The 22378-nt window shown below is 36.5% G+C and overlaps 2 protein-coding genes across 6 annotated transcripts; both read left to right on the top strand.

Moving 5' to 3' along the window:
* Positions 1–1635: 1635 nt before the first annotated feature.
* LOC131149411 (ruBisCO large subunit-binding protein subunit beta, chloroplastic) lies at positions 1636–7135 on the top strand. The gene is made up of 15 exons (XM_058099838.1): positions 1636–1902; positions 2884–3129; positions 3241–3366; positions 3515–3652; positions 3755–3850; positions 4002–4244; positions 4354–4588; positions 4734–4903; positions 5022–5099; positions 5195–5266; positions 5389–5493; positions 5702–5794; positions 5879–5971; positions 6644–6767; positions 6893–7135. Exons 2-15 carry the CDS (start codon positions 2890–2892, stop codon positions 6904–6906), a joined length of 1827 nt encoding a protein of 608 aa, XP_057955821.1. The 5' UTR covers positions 1636–1902; positions 2884–2889; the 3' UTR covers positions 6907–7135.
* Positions 7136–10270: 3135 nt separating this feature from the next.
* Positions 10271–22036, top strand: LOC131149409 (pumilio homolog 12). 5 transcript variants are annotated; one of them, XM_058099837.1, is made up of 9 exons: positions 10272–10374; positions 11540–12796; positions 12866–13199; positions 13312–13474; positions 20025–20188; positions 20380–20638; positions 21259–21373; positions 21531–21646; positions 21750–22036. In XM_058099837.1, exons 1-7 carry the CDS (start codon positions 10371–10373, stop codon positions 21364–21366), a joined length of 2289 nt encoding a protein of 762 aa, XP_057955820.1. In that variant the 5' UTR covers positions 10272–10370; the 3' UTR covers positions 21367–21373; positions 21531–21646; positions 21750–22036. The 5 variants fall into 5 exon arrangements, with proteins under 5 accessions (XP_057955817.1, XP_057955820.1, XP_057955816.1 ...); XM_058099834.1 differs by having other exon boundaries at positions 10271–10374; positions 11540–13199; positions 21510–21646; XM_058099833.1 differs by having other exon boundaries at positions 11540–13199.
* Positions 22037–22378: the final 342 nt, after the last annotated feature.

Genomic DNA, 22378 nt, shown 5'->3' with positions numbered 1-22378 from the left:
ACAGTTAAATAATGAAAGTTTTATATTCACACGAGAACTCATGCTAGCCACACACTGATATTAATATAATCCGCCTTATTGAGAAATGTCTCACCCCATTATACAAATTATTTTTCAGGTCCTTCAGGAAACCATACCTAGCTTACCTCGGGGCTAGGATTAGATTTCTAGGAGTGGTTATCAAAACTGGTGAGATACCATACTTTTATTTTGTCATTTTTGGATTGTAATATGTAGACAGATAGTGGTGTGTATGTATTTGGAATTAGATAGAACTCTAGTAAATCCGTTGGACGTTTTAGAAATTTTCCGCTGTATGGTTTAATTTTAGTAATGGCAGGTACACTCGAGATTCCCTAGTTAAGGTGGGTTGCATTTATATATGCTACAGGTGGTATTAGAAAGAGATATATAAATATTTGTAAGTTTTATTAGCACTCCGGGCCCATGTGGCGGGTCGAGGCGCTACAAAAACTCTCACTAGATCTGAAACTAGAAATAGGAACTCACGGAGTCGCGGCAGTCGTCTTCACGAAATTGTGAAGGGGGAACTAGGAGTGCCTTCGAGTCGTCGACTACGTGCGCACTGCGAGGTGGGAAGGAACTAGGAAGGGAAGGTGGACGCAGAAGGGAACTAGGACTGGGAGTGCCGACTGCTGGCATGCCACTGTGGTGCTGCATGCAGCGAAGTTCCGAACTGCGAAGTGCGAACTTGGGAAGGGAATGACCGAATGGAACATTGGAACCCTAGCCTAAAATCATATAATTTAATAATTTATATTTAATTATTAATTAATTAAAATTCAGGTAACTCCACCTATGATGCACTTAATGTCCTAATTTTTTTTCATACACAACCGGTCCTGAGCTCAGGTAAAGGATGAGGGTTGCGTTAGGTAGCTAACAGGCAGCGTAAAACTTCTTCTTCTTCTTCTTCTTGTTAATTACAATTCAGGTAATTTGGTTAACCGAATTACAATCTTCCCATAACCGACTCGAAAATCGAATATCCAAATTTACCCTATTCTGAAACCGAACCGAATTGATTGAATTTAGTCAATTAATCAGTTAATTTGGTTGAAACCGAATTATGATCACCCCTACTGGAGACTTATGGATTTTTACATGTCTTGATGTTTGTTTATTATAACGGGCTTACCAAAGAATTGTTATTTAAAAATATGAAAGATACGAGAATATTTAAATGTTTTTTAATTCAATAAATTGTTGCAAAAAAATAAGATAACGACAACACATCTAATTGTGGAGTTACTAATAAATGATATTAGATTTAAAATACAGGTAATAGAGTCATAGACTGACAGTGAGATTCAATTTCGAAATAATTTTGTCTATGGACAGTACCGTTATTGTAAAGGTCATAATATGTAAGACATCATTATCCCGGGACATAGAAAAGAGTTCATAAACATCTAATGTGAAATAAATGAAAAGAACATATGACAACTTTTATACGGTTTTTTTTATGGGCATAAGTTACATTTTAATTTGATTTTTTTTTCTATGCAGTTTGAATAGGCTTTTGGTAAATTTAAAAAAAAAAAAAAAAATTGCTATCATGAGGATTGAGGAGTCGTCACCACCCAATACCCAATAGCGCGAGTGATCCACACACGTGTGGCGGAGCAATATTTACACACACGAAGTGTATCCAATGTTCTAGAGAGTTCCAACGTATGACAATCAAAACGGCCTAGTAATCCAATCCGACGGCTTGGATTAAACCGAAGCTTCAAGAACCAAACGGGCCCCTTCTCTTCTTCCCCATTTCTCCATATTGTATCCAACCTAATCCCCACTCTTCTCTCGCTTCTGCTCTCTCTGATAAACCCTAGCTCCTTGAACCCTACCCCGTCTCTCGTTGACTACTCTTTTTCGTCGGTAAGTTCTCTTCTGTCTCTTCTTAATCGTTTTCTCTCTCAAAATTCCCTTCTAGCATGCTGAGGTTCCCATTGCTTCCGAACAATTCTTCCACGTGTTTTCGTGAAGGAAAAATGGAGCCTGAGGTTGAAAACCAGAAGAAGAAATGGAAAAATATGCTGGAGCTAACGGAATTTGAATTTTCTTTGTTTTTGTTCTTTGGGGTTTTGTGCGTTCATATTGACCTGAAGGAACTGAATTGCTGCTGCTCATTTTGTTTCACATGCACGCGCGCACACACATCCACCCGTTCCGCGAATTTAATAGCGATTCAGCAGCTTAAGTGGTTATGTTGTTTGCTAATCGCATGCCGAGGTTCTGATTGTTTGCTGATGAAATTTCCTTCATTTCTTATTGAAATAAAAGTCAAGCCCGAGGTTGTTAAACAGAATTGAACGTCAAAACAATATGTTTGAGCTAAGTTGAGCTTAGATGGAATTTGGGTTACATTTTATTTTTCCTTATTTTTTTTTGTCTTCTGGGTCATTTCCAGTTATATTGCTAGGAAGGCACTGAACTGATAATGTTTATTTTGTTTTATATGCATATATATCCTGGAACTTTGATGGTGATTAGGTAGTTCTACCGGCTTCTTTGGCCTCCCGTGAGCTTAGTGGCTAGTGCTGAGTAGAAGCTAGACACCTGAGAATTTTTATGACAGGAGACTGTAAACTATTAACAATGTCTGCAAATCTCGCCAAATTGTTTCATGTGGTTGGTTTCATTTCAAAATAAATCATAACTAATGTATCAATATTTTCATGAAGCGGTTGTATTATTCAGCAATTGACTTATAATTAACCTTAGTTTGATTCACGATGACTGCACATGTTTTGTTGCGGTGTTTAATGTACATGATTTCTGGATTTTCATCTTGGCTCTGTTGATTGATTTGGTTCATCGACATTGGTGAGGCTGATGAAGTTTTCTTCTGCTTTTAAGGTTTAGATGGCGTCTGCTTTTACAGCCATGTCTTCAGTTGGCTCCTTGGCTGCCCCTGGTGGTCATATTGCGGATAAGAAATACGCAACTTCTTCGAACAAGTTGTCATCTTTTGCTTCCATTTCTTCAAGCTCGTTGGGTAGGAAGAGTAATGTGATTCTAAGGAGAACGCGTACTCCCAAGATTAGTGCTATGGCAAAGGATTTGCATTTCAACAAGGATGGAACTGCTATTAAGAAGCTGCAAGTGTGTTTGCATATAGGACTCTAAATTCTTTTTTATTTTTTTGTGCACTACCCTCGCCCCTCTCCCCCTGTTTTTTTGGTCCCTTATCATTTTATTGTTGTTTGGCTTCAGACTGGTGTGAACAAGCTTGCGGATCTAGTAGGAGTAACTCTTGGTCCCAAAGGCAGGAATGTCGTTCTAGAGAGCAAGTATGGCTCGCCCAAAATTGTAAATGATGGCGTGACTGTGGCCAAAGAGGTGTGCTTGCTAGAATTTTTTTTTTCCTATTGAACATAATGATTGGACGTGGATGTCGATTAGAGGACTGACAGCTCAACTTCTTATTTGATTTATTTGATTATATTACGCAAGTATGTGGAACTGGAGGATAATATTTTTCTTGTAGGTTGAATTGGAGGACCCAGTTGAGAACATAGGTGCTAAGTTAGTGAGGCAAGCAGCTGCCAAGACAAATGACTTGGCTGGGGATGGTACAACAACATCTGTTGTGCTTGCCCAAGGTCTTATTGCGGAAGGTGTGAAGGTATGGGCAGAGAGATTCATTGTACAGTTTTGCATGGTAAACTTCTACAGTATATCTAAATATCTTTGGCATTGTTAACATATTCTATGATCCTATGATCAGGTGGTAGCAGCTGGTGCAAACCCTGTTCTAATCACTCGAGGCATTGAGAAGACCGCAAAAGCTCTAGTGTCTGAGCTTAAATCTATGTCAAAGGAGGTAAAATCTAAATGATCTCTGTACTCTGATAAGAGATTTAGAAAGCGGAAGCTCTTAGTCTTATTTGTTCTGTTAAGGGAAAAACTTGATGGCATATCCTAGTTTTTGTTAGATAATGCCTGTTATTTAATGATAGAATATGGCATTGCAGGTTGAAGAGAGTGAACTAGCAGATGTTGCAGCAGTTAGTGCAGGGAACAATTATGAAATAGGAAATATGATAGCTGAAGCCATGAGCAAAGTGGGTCGGAAGGGGGTGGTGACTCTTGAAGAGGGAAAAAGTGCAGAGAACAGCCTCTATGTTGTTGAGGGGATGCAATTTGATCGTGGTTATATCTCACCTTACTTTGTCACTGATAGTGAGAAGATGGCAGTTGAATATGAGAACTGCAAGGTATGCACCATGGCGAACTTGTTGAGTCGATCCAATGTTTGGCAAAATTTTAGAACAAATACATTTTAGATAGTTCTTGTTTTCTAATTTTGGATTTTGTCTATTGCAGTTGCTTCTTGTTGACAAGAAAATAACGAATGCAAGAGATCTTATTAACGTTCTGGAAGATGCTATCAGAGGTGGGTACCCAATTTTGATCATAGCAGAAGACATTGAACAGGAGGCTTTAGCTACTCTTGTGGTGAACAAGCTTCGAGGGGCACTGAAAATCGCTGCACTTAAAGCTCCTGGTTTTGGAGAGCGCAAGAGCCAATACCTTGATGATATTGCCATTTTGACTGGAGGTCAGCACATGAACTATAATCTACACAATTTCTTATTTGGTTCTTGATTTGTGGGGGATCTTCATATGGGCACATTGTGTTTTCAATATGCATTATTTTGTCTCCAACTTATTTCATTGAGAGTTTTTGCATCATTGGCATGCAGGAACTGTGATCCGAGATGAAGTGGGGCTTACCTTAGACAAAGCAGACAAGGAAGTCCTCGGCCATGCTGCCAAGGTAGTGCTTACCAAGGATGCTACAACAGTTGTTGGGGATGGAAGCACCCAGGAAGTAGTAAATAAACGAGTTGCGCAAATTAGAAACCTTATTGAGGTGCATCTCTCTCTCTCTCTCTCTCTCTCACAGTCACACACACACATTCACATGCTTGTCTGTCCTTGCTCAGTTTTCTTAATATTGTTGATGCTAATCATGAAAGCATTTTGTGCAGGTTGCAGAGCAAGACTATGAGAAGGAGAAATTGAATGAAAGAATTGCAAAATTATCAGGCGGTGTTGCTGTGATTCAGGTAAGAGGTTGCATTCATTTTTAGTAGAAATGATTTAAGAAATAAGTTGAGATACCTATACATAAACTCTTAATTTCTTATTTGATTTGTTGAAGGTTGGAGCACAAACTGAGACTGAACTGAAAGAAAAGAAACTGAGGGTTGAAGATGCGTTAAATGCAACAAAGGTAATGCCATCCATGAAACATAAAGGCTTAATTGGTTTGTTCTAGGCAAGTTATTCCCATTTCAAATTTAGGGTAACATGGAGTCATGAAGAGCATTGAACTTGTTTCTGTCGTGATTTCAGGCTGCTGTCGAGGAAGGTATTGTAGTTGGGGGTGGATGTACCCTGCTGAGACTTGCTTCAAAAGTGGATGCCATCAAGGGCAACCTTGATAATGATGAGGAGAAGGTAATTTAGGGTGTTGTTTATCATTAGACTCGTTTAGTGTTTTAAAATTCTTTCCTGCTGGTACTTTCAGTTTGTGTTAGAAATTGATATTCATATATTTCAAGTATTTAAATGGCTTAATAGAAATAGGTATTAGAATTGGATGCCAACATGTGAAGATTGTCAGTATTCTAAATGTTGGAATCGCCACCTTGTGAATGGTTTGCAGGTTGGAGCAGATATTGTCAAGAGAGCTTTGAGTTATCCTCTGAAGTTAATTGCCAAGAATGCTGGTGTTAATGGAAGTGTTGTCAGTGAGAAGGTATGTATTCAATTGTTGGCTTACTGATGAATGGGATTTCTGTTTATTTATTTATCACGACACTCCATATAAATTTATGTTCAGGTGCTTTCAAGTGACAATCCAAAATATGGATACAATGCTGCAACTGGAAATTATGAAGATTTAATGGCTGCTGGCATTATTGATCCAACAAAAGTGAGTTTGCACTGTTTCGTTTTATATGGATTAGTTTATGGGTGGACCACTGTGTCTTACAATATCAAGAACCCACTTTTGCTGCTGAGGCAGCATGTTGTTTGAAATCAGTGTAGACTATACTATGATGAAAGGCTCCTTCACTTTGTTTATGAGTTGTTGGCAATTGGTGGCCTTCTGATGCACTAGAAGCAGGCCTTGAAGGAGGCACGTTATAATTCGACATTGAGTAGATGACTGCAGTTGTTGTGGATTACTAGTTAAACTAGATAATGTGGATTAATCTGATTCCACTCTTTAAAGCTTTCAATGAGACATTGTTAGTTGCAAGTAACTATGGATAATTTAGAGTAATAAAGAATTGGAACCATCTGATTGTGTGTGTTTGAAATCTGAAGTGGTATCCCTTCTTTTGGAGGATTTTAGGGTTGATTTGTTTCTTTCTTCAGATATTTTCATTGACAGTCTGCATTTTAATGTGTCACTGCATTTGTTTTGTTTGAATTCCTTTAATTACTATCATCCTACACAAGTTCATTTTTTTCTCTTGAAAGAGTGTTTTGAGGAGTGTCGAAGCAAGTGCATCATTCAAAATGCCCTTGCACTAGCATAGAGCTGGATGTGTTTAGTGTTGTTATAGAAGTAAATGGACTCACAATTTTCTGGATTCAGGTGGTGAGATGTTGCCTGGAGCATGCAGCATCAGTAGCTAAAACTTTCTTGATGTCCGATTGTGTGGTGGTTGAGATCAAGGAACCCGAGCCTGTGGCTGCTGGAAACCCAATGGACAATTCAGGTTTTGGTCGATAACAGAATGCATAATTCTGAGTTCCTGATGCTCTGTTTGAGTACTGTTTTCCTTGTCTTAGTTTCCTAATGTATTTAATTTAACCCTAGTTGTTTTCTTCCTTGTTCTGACAGGATATGGCTATTGATGAGGCGGGTTGAGCAAAGATCCAGAGAGCAAGAAATGAGCATGGTTGGAGCCTTGGTTGTTCATGTGCTGGTAATGGGGCTTGATTTTTGTATACTTTGTTGTTGAAGCATCTTAGAAATTGAAATCTCAGCAAGGAATAGGGTGCTGGGATACGGCATATGATGCAAGAATATACAATTGCAGATATCTTGAAAACATTTTGAGTGTAGAAGAAAATTCAACCTGCCCATGCCCTCTTTTTCCCTTGCCCCCCTTTACCCCCTTTCAAGTTCTCTCTTATTTGAGATGCCCATATATTATTTATCTTTCTGCTTTCCTCCCCATCTGCTTCGAGTCTTTTCACTACAAATTCGGGTTGATTGTTGATGCTAGGCTTGGATTACCATTTTTTGCGCTGTTTTCTGTTTTTATTGCATGGAAACTGGATGGACAGTTCTGCATTGTTAGTTCTTGATTCCTTCTTGTAGGTTCAAAATGATATGGCAGCAAGTGAAATTAGGTTTTTAGTAATTAAAACAGTAGTAACTATAGACTATTCATCTTGGGGGAGCAGCTTGGTTTCAAAATGAGGCGTAAGGGAAGGTGTTTTGCTTTTGGAGGCAAATGTGATGCCTGGGGCAGCTGAAAAAAGAAAAGGCAGGGTAGGTTATGAAGTAGGGTTAAATGTACACAGCTTCATTTCTGATGCAGGTAACTTCTATATAGTCATCAAATAAATAAAGTCTAAGAAACAAGAAAATATTAGACTACGCTAGCAGCAGTGGCCCAGTGGGAGCAGGCTGCTACGTTTTACTACATGTATGCGTGAATACAGGGGCGGCAAAAGGCAGAGCATGTTTTCATTGGGAAAAGGGAAATAGTCACGTTTGTAGTAGAATAATAATAATCCCTATTTCTTTAAAAGATCATAATAGCATGTGTCTTCAGGAGTGCGCCCTGTTATCATGCTTTACAATCATTCTCTCCCAGATCAATCCAAACCAGTGCGCACCATGTGTCATGCTTCAAATAGCTGAGATGGGGCATGAATTTCTTGATATATTTTTTTTCTTTCTCAATTTTTTTTGAGAGCTTAAACGCATTTACGTAGATATTCAAATTCAAATTTAAGATTTTTTAAAATATGGAGTAATCAAGCTTGCATATTTTTGAAGTGTGATCGAAGAAATTTCAAGTGGGTGGAAGGAGTTGTTTATAACATCGACTTTGCAATTAATTGTTGGCAAAATTTTGTATGGTGGCTCTAGGCTTCGATTTGACTTGAGAGGAAGGTTTATAAATAATAGAATTTCGGGTCATCAATATTTTCTACTCATAGCTCCCCTCTTTTCTCTTGTTTAACTAATCTCTATATATATTTTTTTCTCATTTTGTGCACTTGCCCCCATTCATTTATGCTCATACGGTGACATTCATTTGGATTTGTCTATAATTGATGCGATATTATTGCGCCTTTGATTTCGGAAGCCATACTTAGGAATAAGATTCCATTCTTGAAATTTGATTTTGTTTCTAATTTGATTCCATGAACCAAATGGGAGCAAATTTTCAAGTCTAAACACGAAGTACATCCAAGAATTTGCCATTTTAGTCATTCCTGACTACATTTTTTTTTCTATTATTTGTACAAATGGAATGGAAAATTAAAATTACCACTTGATTTTTTCAAATTTTCTATTCAAGTTTCCATTTCATTCTATTCCCACCTACTCCATTTGACCCATACATAATGGGAGATTTGCTACATTGAGTTGAGATAAATAGAATAGGCAAGAAAAATAAAAAAATGAAAATGGGAAGGGCCTTTTTTTTTTTTTTTTCTCCTCTATTCCTCCAAGACATAAATTATGGGAAAATAAAATTGACCACAAATTGAATGAGGAACATTTTCTTTTATTTCACTTCACATCTCTTTGTTCCTTTTTTTTCTTAGTGGACAACATTAAGGCTTCGTTTGGAACTTAAAAAATAAGAGAGAAAGGAATCCAATTTCTTTTGTTTGTATTTTTAGTAGTATTTGATATAAATAAAAATATATAATACAAAGTGAATTTCCTTCTCATTTTCCTACCAAATTCCTTAATCCAAATGGACCCTGATGGCGGTGCATGTCATTTGTTCCAATTTGTAATATTGGTAATTCATGAAATGCAATCCCCACGAAGCATTCCCATTTCTATTTCTCAATATATTGATTTTCCCTAAGATAAACCCTAATGAACAAAACAAAAATCAATACTTTTTTTCTTTTTGAATTTCCAAGTAAACCTCAAATATAATATCTTTAACTAACTATCTAATAGAGATGCAAGGATCTCGGAGACATCATAGCTACACTGGGAATTAGATCCAATTCAATTGTTCAACAATTTTATTTTTAATTTAAACTAAAAAAAAATATCACACTAACTTTTATTTTTTTTATCATTTATAAAAAAAAAAAATCAATAGAAGGATTGCAAAATATATTTTCTAATTTTTTTTCATAATATTAAAATTATGTAATTTTTTTTTGAAATTACAAATTGAAAAAAAAAAAAAAAAAAAAATTTACGAGTATCTTTTTTTTCCTCAACAAATACAAAATATGTCGGTAAAAGTTGTCCAAACATCATTTGTTTTCATTGCAGCAATTTAAAAAGTTAGAAAAACATTTGTGTTAAGTGGACAACGAATGAATAGCAGGTTACATTCTTTTTTCCTTTTCATGAAAAATTTGTCCCTTTATGTTTGCCCGTATCAATGGAACAAAAAATCATATGGTAAAAAATATTTCATTCCATTCTTCATACCAAACAAATTATAAGTTCTAATGAAAAATCTATAGATTCTTTTGAATGAATAAAAAATATAAAGACCAAAGATCGAAATAGGATATAATTTTGTCTTTATATTTTTACATTTTGTCTTTATATATATATATATATATATAAATTTTATTTCACTTTCAATTCATCCCATTTTAACATACCCAATATTAGGTAATTGTAAATTTTAGTACATAGAAATAGAGTGCATAAGCGCCCATACATATGTGTATTATATAATTTAGATGTGAGGACGAGAAATATGAGCATCGAATTTGTAAGTAAAATTTGAATTGGATTAATATATCTTTTTTTTAAAAAATTATAATAAATATAATTTGGATGAATGTGAGCCTATCACCAAATAAAAAGGAAAAACAAATGTTTTTACATACTTTTGGAGCAATGAAAAAAAAATGAGGCACAAAAACTCAGCAGGGGAATGGCAGTAGCAAAAGGATGGATGTGGAAATTAAAAAAGAAAGAGAAAAAATTTATTGAAGAATCTGAAGTTGAACATGAATCAAATTGCAACATTATTATTCTACTTATATGTATATGTAAATACATGAAATGAAAGAGAAGACCAAAAACCAAAAACCAAAAACGTACCAAACAGACCACAGGGAAGCAGAGGAAAAAGGAGGAACCATGCATGGGTATGGTAATTGCCTATAGCTTGTAGTTGGTGTGTTGTTTGGTGTTTGTGATATGCCAATGTCATCTCTCTCTCTCTCTCTCTCTCTATTCCTTTGATAATCTCTCCTTCCTCCCCACGCCGCCTCTTCTCCTGACCTGACCCAAAACCTTCCTTTTCTCCGAATTCTGCTCCAAAACCTTCTTTTTGTTTTCTTTTCTTTTACTACCAATCAGTCCCATTGGCCATGGGTTCATCATCTCTCTAATGCCGGCGCTTCTGTTACTGGTATGTCTCCGTTTGACGTTAATCATCAACTTTCTTCTCACTCTATGGGCTGGCTTATTTCGTTTATGCTTTTTTGGTATTTTCTCTAATAATTGTTTTTTGGGAATTTTTCTCGTGTTTTCAAAATTACCCACTTGTTTGTTTTGCCGTTTTGAGGTTTGGTTTTGATGATCGGGGCTTTCTGGGTTTTGGGTTTTGGCACATTTCGCCTACTGATTGTGTTTGATCGAGCTCTGTTTACAAGGGTTTTATTTTATGTAGAAAATCCCGATTCTACTTTTTTTTTTTCTTTTTATATTAGACGTGAAAATCGAGGAAAGACTCGACTGGGTTGGCCTGATGACTCCAACGACGACGAAGACGATCCTACTGTTTTGTTTGAACTCTGGTTTCGAGCTGGGGTTTTGGCATTGATCGCTTTTCTAGTATTTTGAATTTGTCGGTGTTCGCTGACGCTCGTATGTTAGTGTATATACTTTTATTTATGCTTTTATAATTGTAATTCCATAAATGGATTGGTCGATTCAAGGGATGTGTTTCAATTCTGGGCATTAGTATATTAGTAAAGGAACAAAGTTGATTTTTATTTTTTGGGCGATTAAGTTAATGGTTCTTACAAATTAGCAATAATGGCGGATGATGTTTGGATTAATGGGTTTTCATCAGATTTTTGGTTTATTAAATTTTGATAGAAAACAATTTCAGGAGCTTGCTGTGTAGCCGTGTTTTAGTTCGTTGAATTGATAATATTTTTGTTTATGGTTTTGTGTACAGTTAGTTTAAAATTTGATGGGTTCCTTTCATAGGACATTTTCTTTTAAATAATAGAGAATCTATTTGCATTGAATGGTTTCTTTGTGGATCTGCATTGCTCAGTGTAGATTGCTCTGTTTCTGCAGTTAACAAAATGGGAGAAAGAAGGAATGAACCGGAGTTTGATGAATTAGAAATACTTCTTGGTGAGATACCAACTGTCACTTCTGGGAACCCACATTCTGAGGACTCTGGACTAAACACCTCCTCCAAGGATTTCCAAAGGGTGTCCTTGCATGATAGCTTGTCCCATGAAATCCCCAGGCCTGTTTGTGTCAATTCCTCTGAGGGATCTTTCCATGACAAACTCCAGAGCTATGGTATTGTGGAAGATGGAAAGATGCCAGTGAATAATGTTCTTCAATCACCCATCAAAAGGTTTCGGCAAGAGGGCCAAAATCTGCCTGATGACCAATCCTTGACATCTGCATTGTCAAAATTGAACTTTGGCGAAGGAGTGACAGTGGATGCTGTGAATCCAAATTTTGTGGTTTATAAATCTCTCGTCAATAATACTGTAATGCTTGATGACCAATACCCAAATGGCTTAAAGAAACCTCCTTCTGTTATGGATTCTCAGATCATGGCAGTTCACTCTCCAGAGTCGCCAAATAGTTCGTTGGGTGGTTTTAATGAGTTTGATGTGGAAAGGAGTAGACGTGAATGTTCAAATTTGTTAAAATTCAATGTTCAAGAACTGAAGAAACAGCCATTTAGTTACTCTGAGCACGTACAAAATTTCACCAGTGCCATGCCATTTGCTCATGGAGTGCAAGGTTTTCAGTTTCTCTCAGATATGACTGTCCCTCATGTGGAGTTCCCTGTAATGGCCAATCAGCAGCAATATTTCTTGGAGGCACAATCTCGACTCCAATACTTGCATTCACAACAATTAAGCCAGCCTCATATTACATGGAGTCATATGGAAGAGGAACAATATTATAGGATGCATCAGCAAAACTTGTACTTGCAACAACTTTGGAATCAGAATTTGGAAGCTCGGCCTCCAATTCAAGCAAATGGAAATGTGTCAACTAGGCTGATTGGTCGGAAACAAATGCAACCATACTATGAGATGCCAGTCCCTCAGCAATATGAACAATGTAATCAAAAATCATATTGGAATAGCTATGCTGTTAGAAAGGGTTTAAATCAAACCAGTCCTGCCATTTCCTCTACTGATTATACCACACCTCACATTTTGGACAAAATTGGTAAACAATTTTTTCCTGAAAAGATTCTAACAAGATCACATGGATTGAACTCAATCAGATCAGTCAAGTTTGGCACCATTGGAGGAAATGAATCAGTCAATAGTTTCAACCACAATCCTCTCTCAAATGGTAATTTCCGTCACAGTTTATCCACTTCAAATGCTGCATGCTTCCACTCTGATAGTCTCAGTTCACTAGGTTTGTTGGCTGAGACAACAGATGTTAAACATAACAATCAGAGGCTGCAGTCTTACTTGTTGGATGAAGTCTCTGGTAAAATATATCTGATGGCAAAGGACCAGAATGGCTGTCGATTCTTACAAAGGAAATTTATGGAGGGAACACCTGAAGATGTTGAGAAAATTTTCGTAGAGATTATAGATCACATTGTTGAGCTCATGACAGATCCATTTGGGAATTATCTTGTCCAGAAGCTGCTCGAGGTTTGTGATGAGGATCAGCAGATGCAGATTCTTCATGCAATTACTAGGAAAGCTGGGGACCTTGTTAGAATTTCATGTGATGTGCACGGGTTTGCTCCAAAAATCTGCCCTCCACTTTTCCCATCTCTTTCTTTCCTCTGCGCATTTCATGTATTGTTACCGTTTTTTGGTTGTGGTTTGAGTTGTTCTTTCCAAATATAGGACCCGAGCTGTTCAGAAGGCTATTGAGACCCTCAAGACTCCGGAACAGTTTTCCATGGTTGTTTCCTCTCTAAAGCCGGGTATAGTGACTTTGATGAAAAACATGAATGGTAACCATGTTGCACAACGCTGTTTGCAGTACTTGTTGCCTGAATATAGTGAGGTGAGAAATTTGCACATACACACTTGCTTGTACATATGTTTTTTAATATATTTATAACCTAGCTGAAAATCCATTGTTTCTTGAAATTAGTTTGTTAATAAAAGTAGCCTTACAGGGGGCTTGATCTTTTTTGCTTATGAGTTACAGAATCAAAAAATGGATAAGAGACATTAAAGTGCAAATCTTTGAAGACTCTTGTTTCTCCATTTATGTGTGTTTTGTTGTCTTTAAGTACATGCGTGGGTAGGGCATATGCTATTTTATTATTCGGAAAACAACAGGGTTGTAGAAATATTCTGTTTCTTACCTTTCCATGCGAATAAGTTGAAGCATAAAAATTTAATGTTTATTTTTTATTGAGATATTAGTAGTTTTTTCATGAAATAATTGTTTGTCTAACCTCCGTTCCTTACTGGAAAATTTTTCCAAATAAGAATCTTGTGTTTTATGCTTTGTGCCTGTTCTATCAGCTTGAACAAGTATAGTGAGTTTTTTAGAAGACAAGGATGCTTCTTTTTGGTTTATAATATACTCAAGGCTACTGAATGAGATCATGACTTTGGAACCTTAGAACTGCATTAGTTAGTGGGATCACTATGTATCACTGCACTCCCATATGTTTAAGCTTTGAAATATCTACCATTAGTCAGATGACAGTCCGACTGTTTCAGTTAGAATTTGATTTGTTTATATATTCAACAGTTGTGTAAAGTGCCTTAATGTATTGCAACATATGGATGTAGGTGTCCAACACCTACATCTATCATCACATACTTGGCTGACACTCTGGAGAATGTACAACAGCTCTGGAAATATTTGTTCCTTGCACTTGCAAGATTCTATAAATCACACCAACACTAGGAAAAGTCTCAACTATATGGTTTTGCAAAGATTGGAAACATACTCGGAGTGTTTCACTTTTAATTTTCAAGTAGGTTGAATATTTAGTTAAAGAAAGAATGTTATAAGAAAAAGGATTTATTGCTGGAAGAGGGAAAAATGATGTTTTGAGCGCTATTTGTTTATCGCTGGCTTGAGGATGCTGCTGACCATTTAAACTTAAGTCTTAATCAATGACCTGATAGATGAATGAACCATTAGTTACCTATTTTTATCACAAGGTATTTGTGAACTGCAGCTTTCACCCATTTTCTTCTTTTAATGCATTTGTATTTCTCATTTGTCATTTGGTTCATTTACTAATATTCTGCATTGTAGCATATTACTCTACATCGAGTGGCATGGCCATGTGCTATAATCTAGTTGATGTGCTTCTTTTGTCAATTTTTTTTTTATTGAAAAAGAAGAGATCTTCTTAAGGAGATCAAGAAGTAAAACAAGGAGCATGAGCATAAGAAATCCTCCTTAGAAGATCAAAGAACAAAAAACAAAAAAAAAAATTATAAAAAAAAAAAATCAAAACGGCTCAGCCAGCCAATCACACTGTAAATCTGACAAAGAAACTCCTCTAGAACATCCTGCTGCAATAGCCCACAACAAGGCCAGATACTGAATCCTATGCTAAAGCGTTATGGAGGACATTCTTAAAGGGCAGCCCGGTGCACAAAGCTCCTGCATATGTGGGGTCCGGGGAAGGGGCAGACCACAATGGGTCTATAGTACACAGCCTTGCCTTGCATTTTTGCAAGAGGCTGTTTCCACGCCTCTAACCCTTGTCCAGGTCACACGACGACAACCTTACTGTTGCGCCTATAGAAGACATCCTTGTTCCCGTAAAAATTCAAGCATTCTGCTCCAACCAAATCCCCCACAAAACTCTAAAAATCGCACACCTGCACAATGCCAAACCATCTTTAGCTCTCCCAAAACCTGAAAATGATATAGCCAAAAAATCTTTCATCAACTCTGACACACCCAACTATCTCCAACTAAATCAAAAAGATTATTCCACACTCTGCATGAAAAAGAGCAATGAAGGAACAGGTGAGAAACAGATTCTGAACTCTCAAAACAAAGGGAACAAAAATCTGGAAATAACCTTAAAAGGCCTTCTATTTTGCAACAGATTGATGCTGCAACCAACCAAATAAAAACCTATCATTGAGGGGACGTTAGCTTTCCAGGTAGAACTATGAAGCGGGAAGCACATGTTTTAATTGGTCAAATGCTCAAAAAAAGACTTACAAGACTAGTCCCTGAAAAATGCTTCTTTTGTCATTTTAAAAAATCTTCTCTCTCCCTTTGTCATGTTGAAAAGTTCTATAGGATGGCTATAAGACCAGCCATGCTTTATGGATCAAAATGTTGAGCAACTAAGAAACAACATATTCAAAAGAACTTGGACGTTGGTCTAGTGGATTGTTGCTTGGCTCCCTTTGAGGAGGTCTAGGGATCAAATCTGCTTAGTGAGGATCCTTCCTTGTTTTAGAAAGGGAGGGGGGATTTTGGGGTAGGGGTAGGAGAAGAAGGGGGGGGGGGGGGGGGTTTGGGCTTTATACATATATATATGTTCAAAAAGTGGAAGTGGCTGAAATGTGCATGCTAAAGTGGATGAGTGGTATTACATTAAAGGATAAATTAAGGTACGAACATATTTGCAATATGTTAGGCATTGCACTCCTAGAGGATAAGGTAAGGAAGAGGCAGCTTAGATGATTTGGGCATTTGAAACACAGGCCAACTAGTGCACCAATGTGGAGGAACGAGTTAGTTATTGTTGATGGTACTAGAAGAGGAAGAGATATACCTAAAATAATTTGGAATGAGGTAGTGAGTAAGGATCTTACAGCTCTTAAGTTGGTTGAAGAAAATGCCCTCGATGGTGTGAATTGACGAAAAAGGATTCATAATTTCATGTAGCCAACACCATTTAGTGGGACTTGAGGCTTGTTATTGTTGTTGTTATTGTGTACAAGTCACTTATTCACTGGCATTCTCTAACAGAGAAGTAATATATTTTTTACATATCCAACAATCTCAATTTAACACTTTAGCATCACCATTTATGTCATGTAAAGGCATCAAGTGCATCTTTTGTGTATAGTTCTCTTATAGTTATTTGTCTTCATGCCGAAAGGTTGATTGAGATAAATTAGATAATTAACCATTGACACCTCCTCTGTCCGACCAATGACCTCACCCCCACCTCCCCTGCTGCACCCCCCCTGGGCGCGTGTGGAGCCCCTGGGTGTGGGCTGAAAAACAAAAGTTTTTCTGACGAAGGAAAAAAAGTTAATTAATGGTAGTAACTGTAATGGTTAGTTTCCATGGAAATTCTTAAATTAAGCATGCAAATTTTTAAAATTAGAACTATTATCTTGGTCTTGTATTACTCTTAATTGTCTTATAATAACTCCCGACATCATTTTCATGAAGAGCTGATGGTTCTCCTATAGTTATCGAGCTTCTATATCTAGTAGTCATCGGACAAAATAACTCCTACTCTGATTGTAAGGTTCTAATTATCTAGCTTCAAAAATTTTCACTATTATGTACATTCCAAAACCAAAAGCATATTGTTGTGTTGTCTAAATAACAGGCAAATTTGGTGTTGATTTGGCCTTAGAGATCTTGCCGGAACCCCATCAAACAATGGCAGATTCTGCTGGAGTGCATGCTGCTGTATGGATTGCAATTGCACTTATGGTTGATGGTTGGATATATTTAAACATATGCATATATATAATGCAATACCAAGTACACAAGGCTCCCCTGTGATATTTGGGGGGTGAAAGCATGATGTACACAGCCTTACTTCCACTTTGGGAGAGGCTGTTCCTTTGACTTGAACGTGTGATCTACAGGTTAACACCATACTGTTGGACTTATGGTTAGTTATGTATGGATGGATAATTTTTGTGTTTTCTGTTGGGTGATTATGACAGTTCCCCTTGGAGCTAGAATCCCCGTGGCACATGTGGAACAGAGTTATTAAAAGCACATTTGGCCTGCAGGTGAATGGTTGGAATCTTGGAATGCTGATATGAGGCTTAGATGTTCATATGATAGGCCATGGAGGTCATCTTGCAATACCCTTGCTCTACTCCTTTGACCAAGTTTAATTTGGGAATTGGTTCTTGTATACACTTCTAGTAAGATGTATGTGTGGGGGATTCAGTATTATTCAGTACCTTATTCAGCTCTATTGTCATTCTTTGGTGCATAATGCCATTTTTTTTTCTTTTTTGATTTATGATGGTGAAGGGATTTAAATGATAGGGAGTTGGAGGAGCTTTCTTCTTTGCTTGATGTGTTGGAGGATTGTCATATTTCTGATAGGAGGGATGTTAGGGTGTGGGTTTTGGATTCATCAAATGAATTTTCTTGAAAGTCCTCTTTTCTCTATTTTTGGTCATCTTATCTAGTTTAATATGTCTTATCTACTTCATCGACATATTTGGAAGACGGAAGTGTCTTCTAAGATCATGGCATTTGTATGTTTTATGGCTCTTGATAGAGTTAACACCAACAATATGCTGCGGAGGAGGAAGCCTTCAAAGGCACCGTCCCTAGATGTTATTTCTTGTGTTTTAAGAGTTTTGAGACTGTTTTTCACCAATTTGTACACCATCTTCTTGGGGCATGTAGAATAGATTGTTGGATTATTTTGTTCGTAAGGACTGGGTATGCCCAAAGATGATGATAGAGCTATTGGGGATTTCTTTCATAGTGTCTGGGAAGAGGAAGGATGCTGTAAGTTTGTGGAGGTGTGTGCTCTTTGCTGTTATGTTGGGGATTTGGTCAGAGCAGAATGCACAGATTTTCACTAGGAAAAACTTGTTTCCGTCTTTGCTTTGAGACAAGATTTGATATGTAGCATCTCTTTGGGCTTCTAGTGGAGGCTGTTTGAAGGGTACATGTTTTGAGGATTTTCAGCTGGACTGGACAGGTTCATTAAAATAACTGTATTTTATTTTCATTCTCTCTTTTTGATTTCTTGTCCTCTTAATTATGCATTCTTTTTCTCCTATTAACATACGTCCTCTTCTATCTAAATGTCAAATCCTCTTTTTTCTTATAGTTGCGTTTTGTTGTTGAAATTTTTTATTTTTTATTATTAACTGTGGGTAATTGTTCTTTCAAGTCATAAATGAACTATGTCACAACGTCTCGGAGAGGGGTCGGAATGGCGAGAAATAATAATATTGAAAGTTCAAAGGAGTCGCCATTAACCTATTATTTACCTAGGTGTGGTTAGTTCACCTAATTACTACTCGTTGATTGGTCTTTAAGCTAATTTTAGGCCAAGGAAACAATAGTCTCAATCTTCTTTTATCAAAGTTGGGATCGGGAGTTCAGTTATGCGAGAAGAAAGTACTTGCACCTCTTACCCCTACACACCCGTTCTATGAATGATAATTAATTATGAATCATCCTAAATTGAATCTAATGGTCTTTAATTAACTCCTTTAAAATAAAGAAATAAATAATAACAAATTTAAAGGAAAAATGAAAAATAAAGTGTGATTTAGGAATGTCTAATAAGACCTCCAAAGGAGAGGGTCTTGTTAGATAAACCCCCTCAGTATTAATGTAGGTGAGGTTTGAAATACCTCTTTACCTTTGTTAAATCATTAGGACGCACACACACAAAAATAGAATATATATGTATATATATATATATATATATATATATATAGATAATAATCAAATAAAATCATCAAATTTGAGTGAAAAGAGTCTTTAAAAATCTTAGAGAATAGTAGTAATTAGGTGAACTAACCGCACCTAGTTAAATAACAGGTTAGTTTGAACTTTCAATATTATTATTCCTCTCCATTCTAGACCCTTCTCGGGGACGTTGTGACAAATTGCAATCAGCTGCACCACATGCCCAGTTGGGGGGCAATATCCCCCCGTCTTTGTGGTCAATAAATATTTCCTTGTGTTTTCAATTGTCTGCTTTCTTGCTTTAGCTTTGATTTATTGCTTAGTGTCATATCAGAATAGACAATTTGGGCAACTGTTGACTGCTGGTTAGATGTTTGGATTTTGCTCCCTAGGTGCATTAATATTTATTCCAACTCTCAAGATAACTGCCTTATAATGTTATAATAGTAATTCTGCATCATAATGATCAAATTGTGTCAAAAAGTTATAATTAGCTCAAGTTACACTCTTCAGTTACCTCTCAGATGATCCATCCTTGCAAATTCATTGGCATTCAGGTTATCCTACATTCTGAAAACCAGGTTTTAGTCACAAAGAATGTGGTGGACAAGTTTGGTTATTTCAAATAAAACAATGTTAAATGCAGTGGGAAAAAGTTTGGAGCATTAGCAATGTTGTCTTTGCACTAAAAGAAAATTTTCTTGGCACTGGGATTTTTTTTGTTTTTGTTTTTCTGTATAGATCATTTGAATTGTTTATGATTTTAATTGATCGTTTTTGTTGATGATTACATGGAAAGCAAACTGAAGTTGTTTCTTAAATGATTTCAGACAATTTATTAATTTATTGTCTTCCATCATTTTTTTCGTTTCTTACTTGCTGAATCATTAACTGGTATTCCTGCTTTTTGGAAAAAAAATGTGCTATTTGAAGCAAATTTGTGACATTGAATGGAAACTGGTGATGGTCTCTGTTGCAGTTCCTTTTTGAAGCTGCGACTGCTAATTGTGTCGAGCTTGCAACAGACCGTCATGGCTGCTGTGTGCTTCAAAAATGTCTTAGTCATTCTGATGGTGAACAAAGACGCCGTTTGATTTGTGAGATCACGTCAAATGCTCTAATTCTATCCCAGGATCCGTTTGGGTACTGTATTTATTCTTCCCTTTATTCTTTTAACTCTCCCATCTTCAAAACATATTATATGTAAAAAGTGTTGTTATTCTTTTTTCCTTGAATCTCCCTGAGGTTTTTACTTGGTCGTTTCAGATGCTCCCTTTTTATGTTCATGTTTGAATCTATACAATTGTTTATAAATCTTAACTTCAACTGTGCAGGAACTATGTTGTTCAGTTTGTCTTTGAGCTTCAGGTTCCATGGGCAACCATGGATATACTTGGCCAACTGGAAGGCAATTATGGGGACCTGTCCGTGCAGAAATGTAGCAGTAATGTGGTTGAGAAATGCCTGAAATATGCAGGAGAAGAATGCCGCTTGGGTATTATTCAGGAGCTAATAAATAATCCACGGTTAGATCAAATCATGCAAGATCCATATGGAAATTATGTTATCCAAGCAGCATTAAATTATTCGAAGGTTAGAAAATACACCCATATAGTCATTGTTTTTCTGTTTTATGGAAACTGATTTGTTTATTATCATGTCAATGCACGAGTAAAGAGCTTCTGGGGTTATGCAACAACGACCCTCAGCAGTTTTGTTTATGATCATACTAAGTTGTATATGGAAACTGATTTGTTAATGATCATATGCTTTAGGGAAAGAGCTTCAGGCGTTATGCACCCTTTGCTCCTTTTGTGGTGATTGAAGTAATTTTTGTTGGGTTTTACTTGCTGTTAATGACTGTTATTACAGCTGTCATACTTGGTAGCATTTGATGCTTTTTCTGTTCAATAAATGTTCTTTTATGAATAGTCTTCTAGTTTTACCTTCCTACATGACACATTTTAAAATTTGATAGCATAATAATTTAAAGTAAATATCAAACTTTAGAAACATTCAACTCAATAATGACTTGAATTATGGGCCTTGTATATATATTAGCCATTGTTTGCCCAGCAAAGTTGGTCTATAAAACTGACTGGCTAGAAGAGATAATTAAAATTAATAGCTAGCTGGTATTTGAGTTATGGTGGTGATGGGAATAGATTTTTATGGATCTAATTAGGTGAGTTTTATATTCTCTAATTGCGCAGGGAGCTCTTCATGCTGCATTAGTGGAGGCCATTAAACCTCATGTTTCTGTGCTGCGGACCAGCCCATATGGGAAGAAAGTCCTATCAAGTTATAGTTTGAGGAAATAATTTATGGGTATGAAAATAATCATTCTTTCATTGATATTTTTTTCCTTGACATTTTTCCAAAGCTTTATTTGTTTCATACTTTCATGGCAACACTTTTAGTTTTTTTTTTTTCTTCTTTTAATCCATTGATGGGGGCAATGAAGCTAAGCTTCATTTGAATGCAGGTTTTATTTTCCCAGAGGATCCTGCAGACTCTGTTGTAATAAACATCGAGTCTTGGAGCTCATAGAAAAAATAGAGGATCAAAGTGCATTTAACAGCTCATCTGAACAGATGGAAGGTGAACTTCTGTTCATCTTTCCCTGCACTTTATTTTCCTTCAAAGCCAAATTATGATGACACCATTCACATGTTTGGGGATTGATGTTTTTCCTTTTGCGCAGAAACAAAGAAATGCGAAGGTTGTAGAGTTTTTTAAAGCTAAATATGGAACTCGTACCAAAGCTCGTGCCTGGAAGATTTGAGGGCTGATTTTGCATTATCTGGGTTTTCATGCCAGACCTTAAATTTTTGGTGTACACTCCATGTCTATAAATCTGCATAGTCATGCCTTGTTTATTTTGTCGTATGTATATGGCACTATTGTTTAAGTTTGTAACATTCCTTCGAATTCCTTTTTCTAGACCAATCATTTGGCAATCTTGAGTTATGAGAATTATTATTAATTCCATCCCTTGATGGTTCATGGCTTGTTTTTTACTCAGAAACCACCTGATTTTCTTTTCTTTTTTTCTTTTTTTTATTCTCCCCTTTTCTTTTTGTTAGGGTTAGGGATATTCTATCAACTACTCGGATGCTTGGCTTTTTAAAGGCTCGGTTGAGTTTGTTTATTCACAATAAGTGATTTTGAGCCTAATTTTAAAGCTCCTTTGGTAAAGCAAGTCTGGGATTGGTAATTGGTTCCTTGAATAAATAAGCTAAGTTCTCTTGAATTTGGCAGGACGATTTATTGAGATTTGTTGAGATTTGGATCAGTTCCTCGTGATATTGCAGAAGAGATGGGTTTGATTCA

The sequence above is a fragment of the Malania oleifera genome, chromosome 2, assembly GCF_029873635.1.
Source record: "Malania oleifera isolate guangnan ecotype guangnan chromosome 2, ASM2987363v1, whole genome shotgun sequence".
Classification (NCBI taxonomy): domain Eukaryota; kingdom Viridiplantae; phylum Streptophyta; class Magnoliopsida; order Santalales; family Ximeniaceae; genus Malania; species Malania oleifera.
The sequence above is the reverse complement of the archived record's forward strand: the minus strand, read 5'-3'. Positions and strand labels throughout refer to the sequence as shown.

What these genes read in the sequence shown, in the direction of transcription:
- LOC131149411 (XM_058099838.1), top strand. Translation starts at nt 2,890, where the DNA reads ATGGCGTCTGCTTTTACAGCCATGTCTTCAGTTGGCTCCTTGGCTGCC. An exon ending in TTGATAATGATGAGGAGAAG is followed by an intron (nt 5,494 to 5,701) that starts GTAATTTAGGGT and finishes AATGGTTTGCAG; the next exon opens with GTTGGAGCAGATATTGTCAA. An exon ending in GAAGTGTTGTCAGTGAGAAG is followed by an intron (nt 5,795 to 5,878) that starts GTATGTATTCAA and finishes ATTTATGTTCAG; the next exon opens with GTGCTTTCAAGTGACAATCC.
- LOC131149409 (XM_058099834.1), top strand. An exon ending in ATTTCATGTGATGTGCACGG is followed by an intron (nt 13,200 to 13,311) that starts GTTTGCTCCAAA and finishes TTCCAAATATAG; the next exon opens with GACCCGAGCTGTTCAGAAGG. An exon ending in TGTTGCCTGAATATAGTGAG is followed by an intron (nt 13,475 to 20,024) that starts GTGAGAAATTTG and finishes TCTCTGTTGCAG; the next exon opens with TTCCTTTTTGAAGCTGCGAC.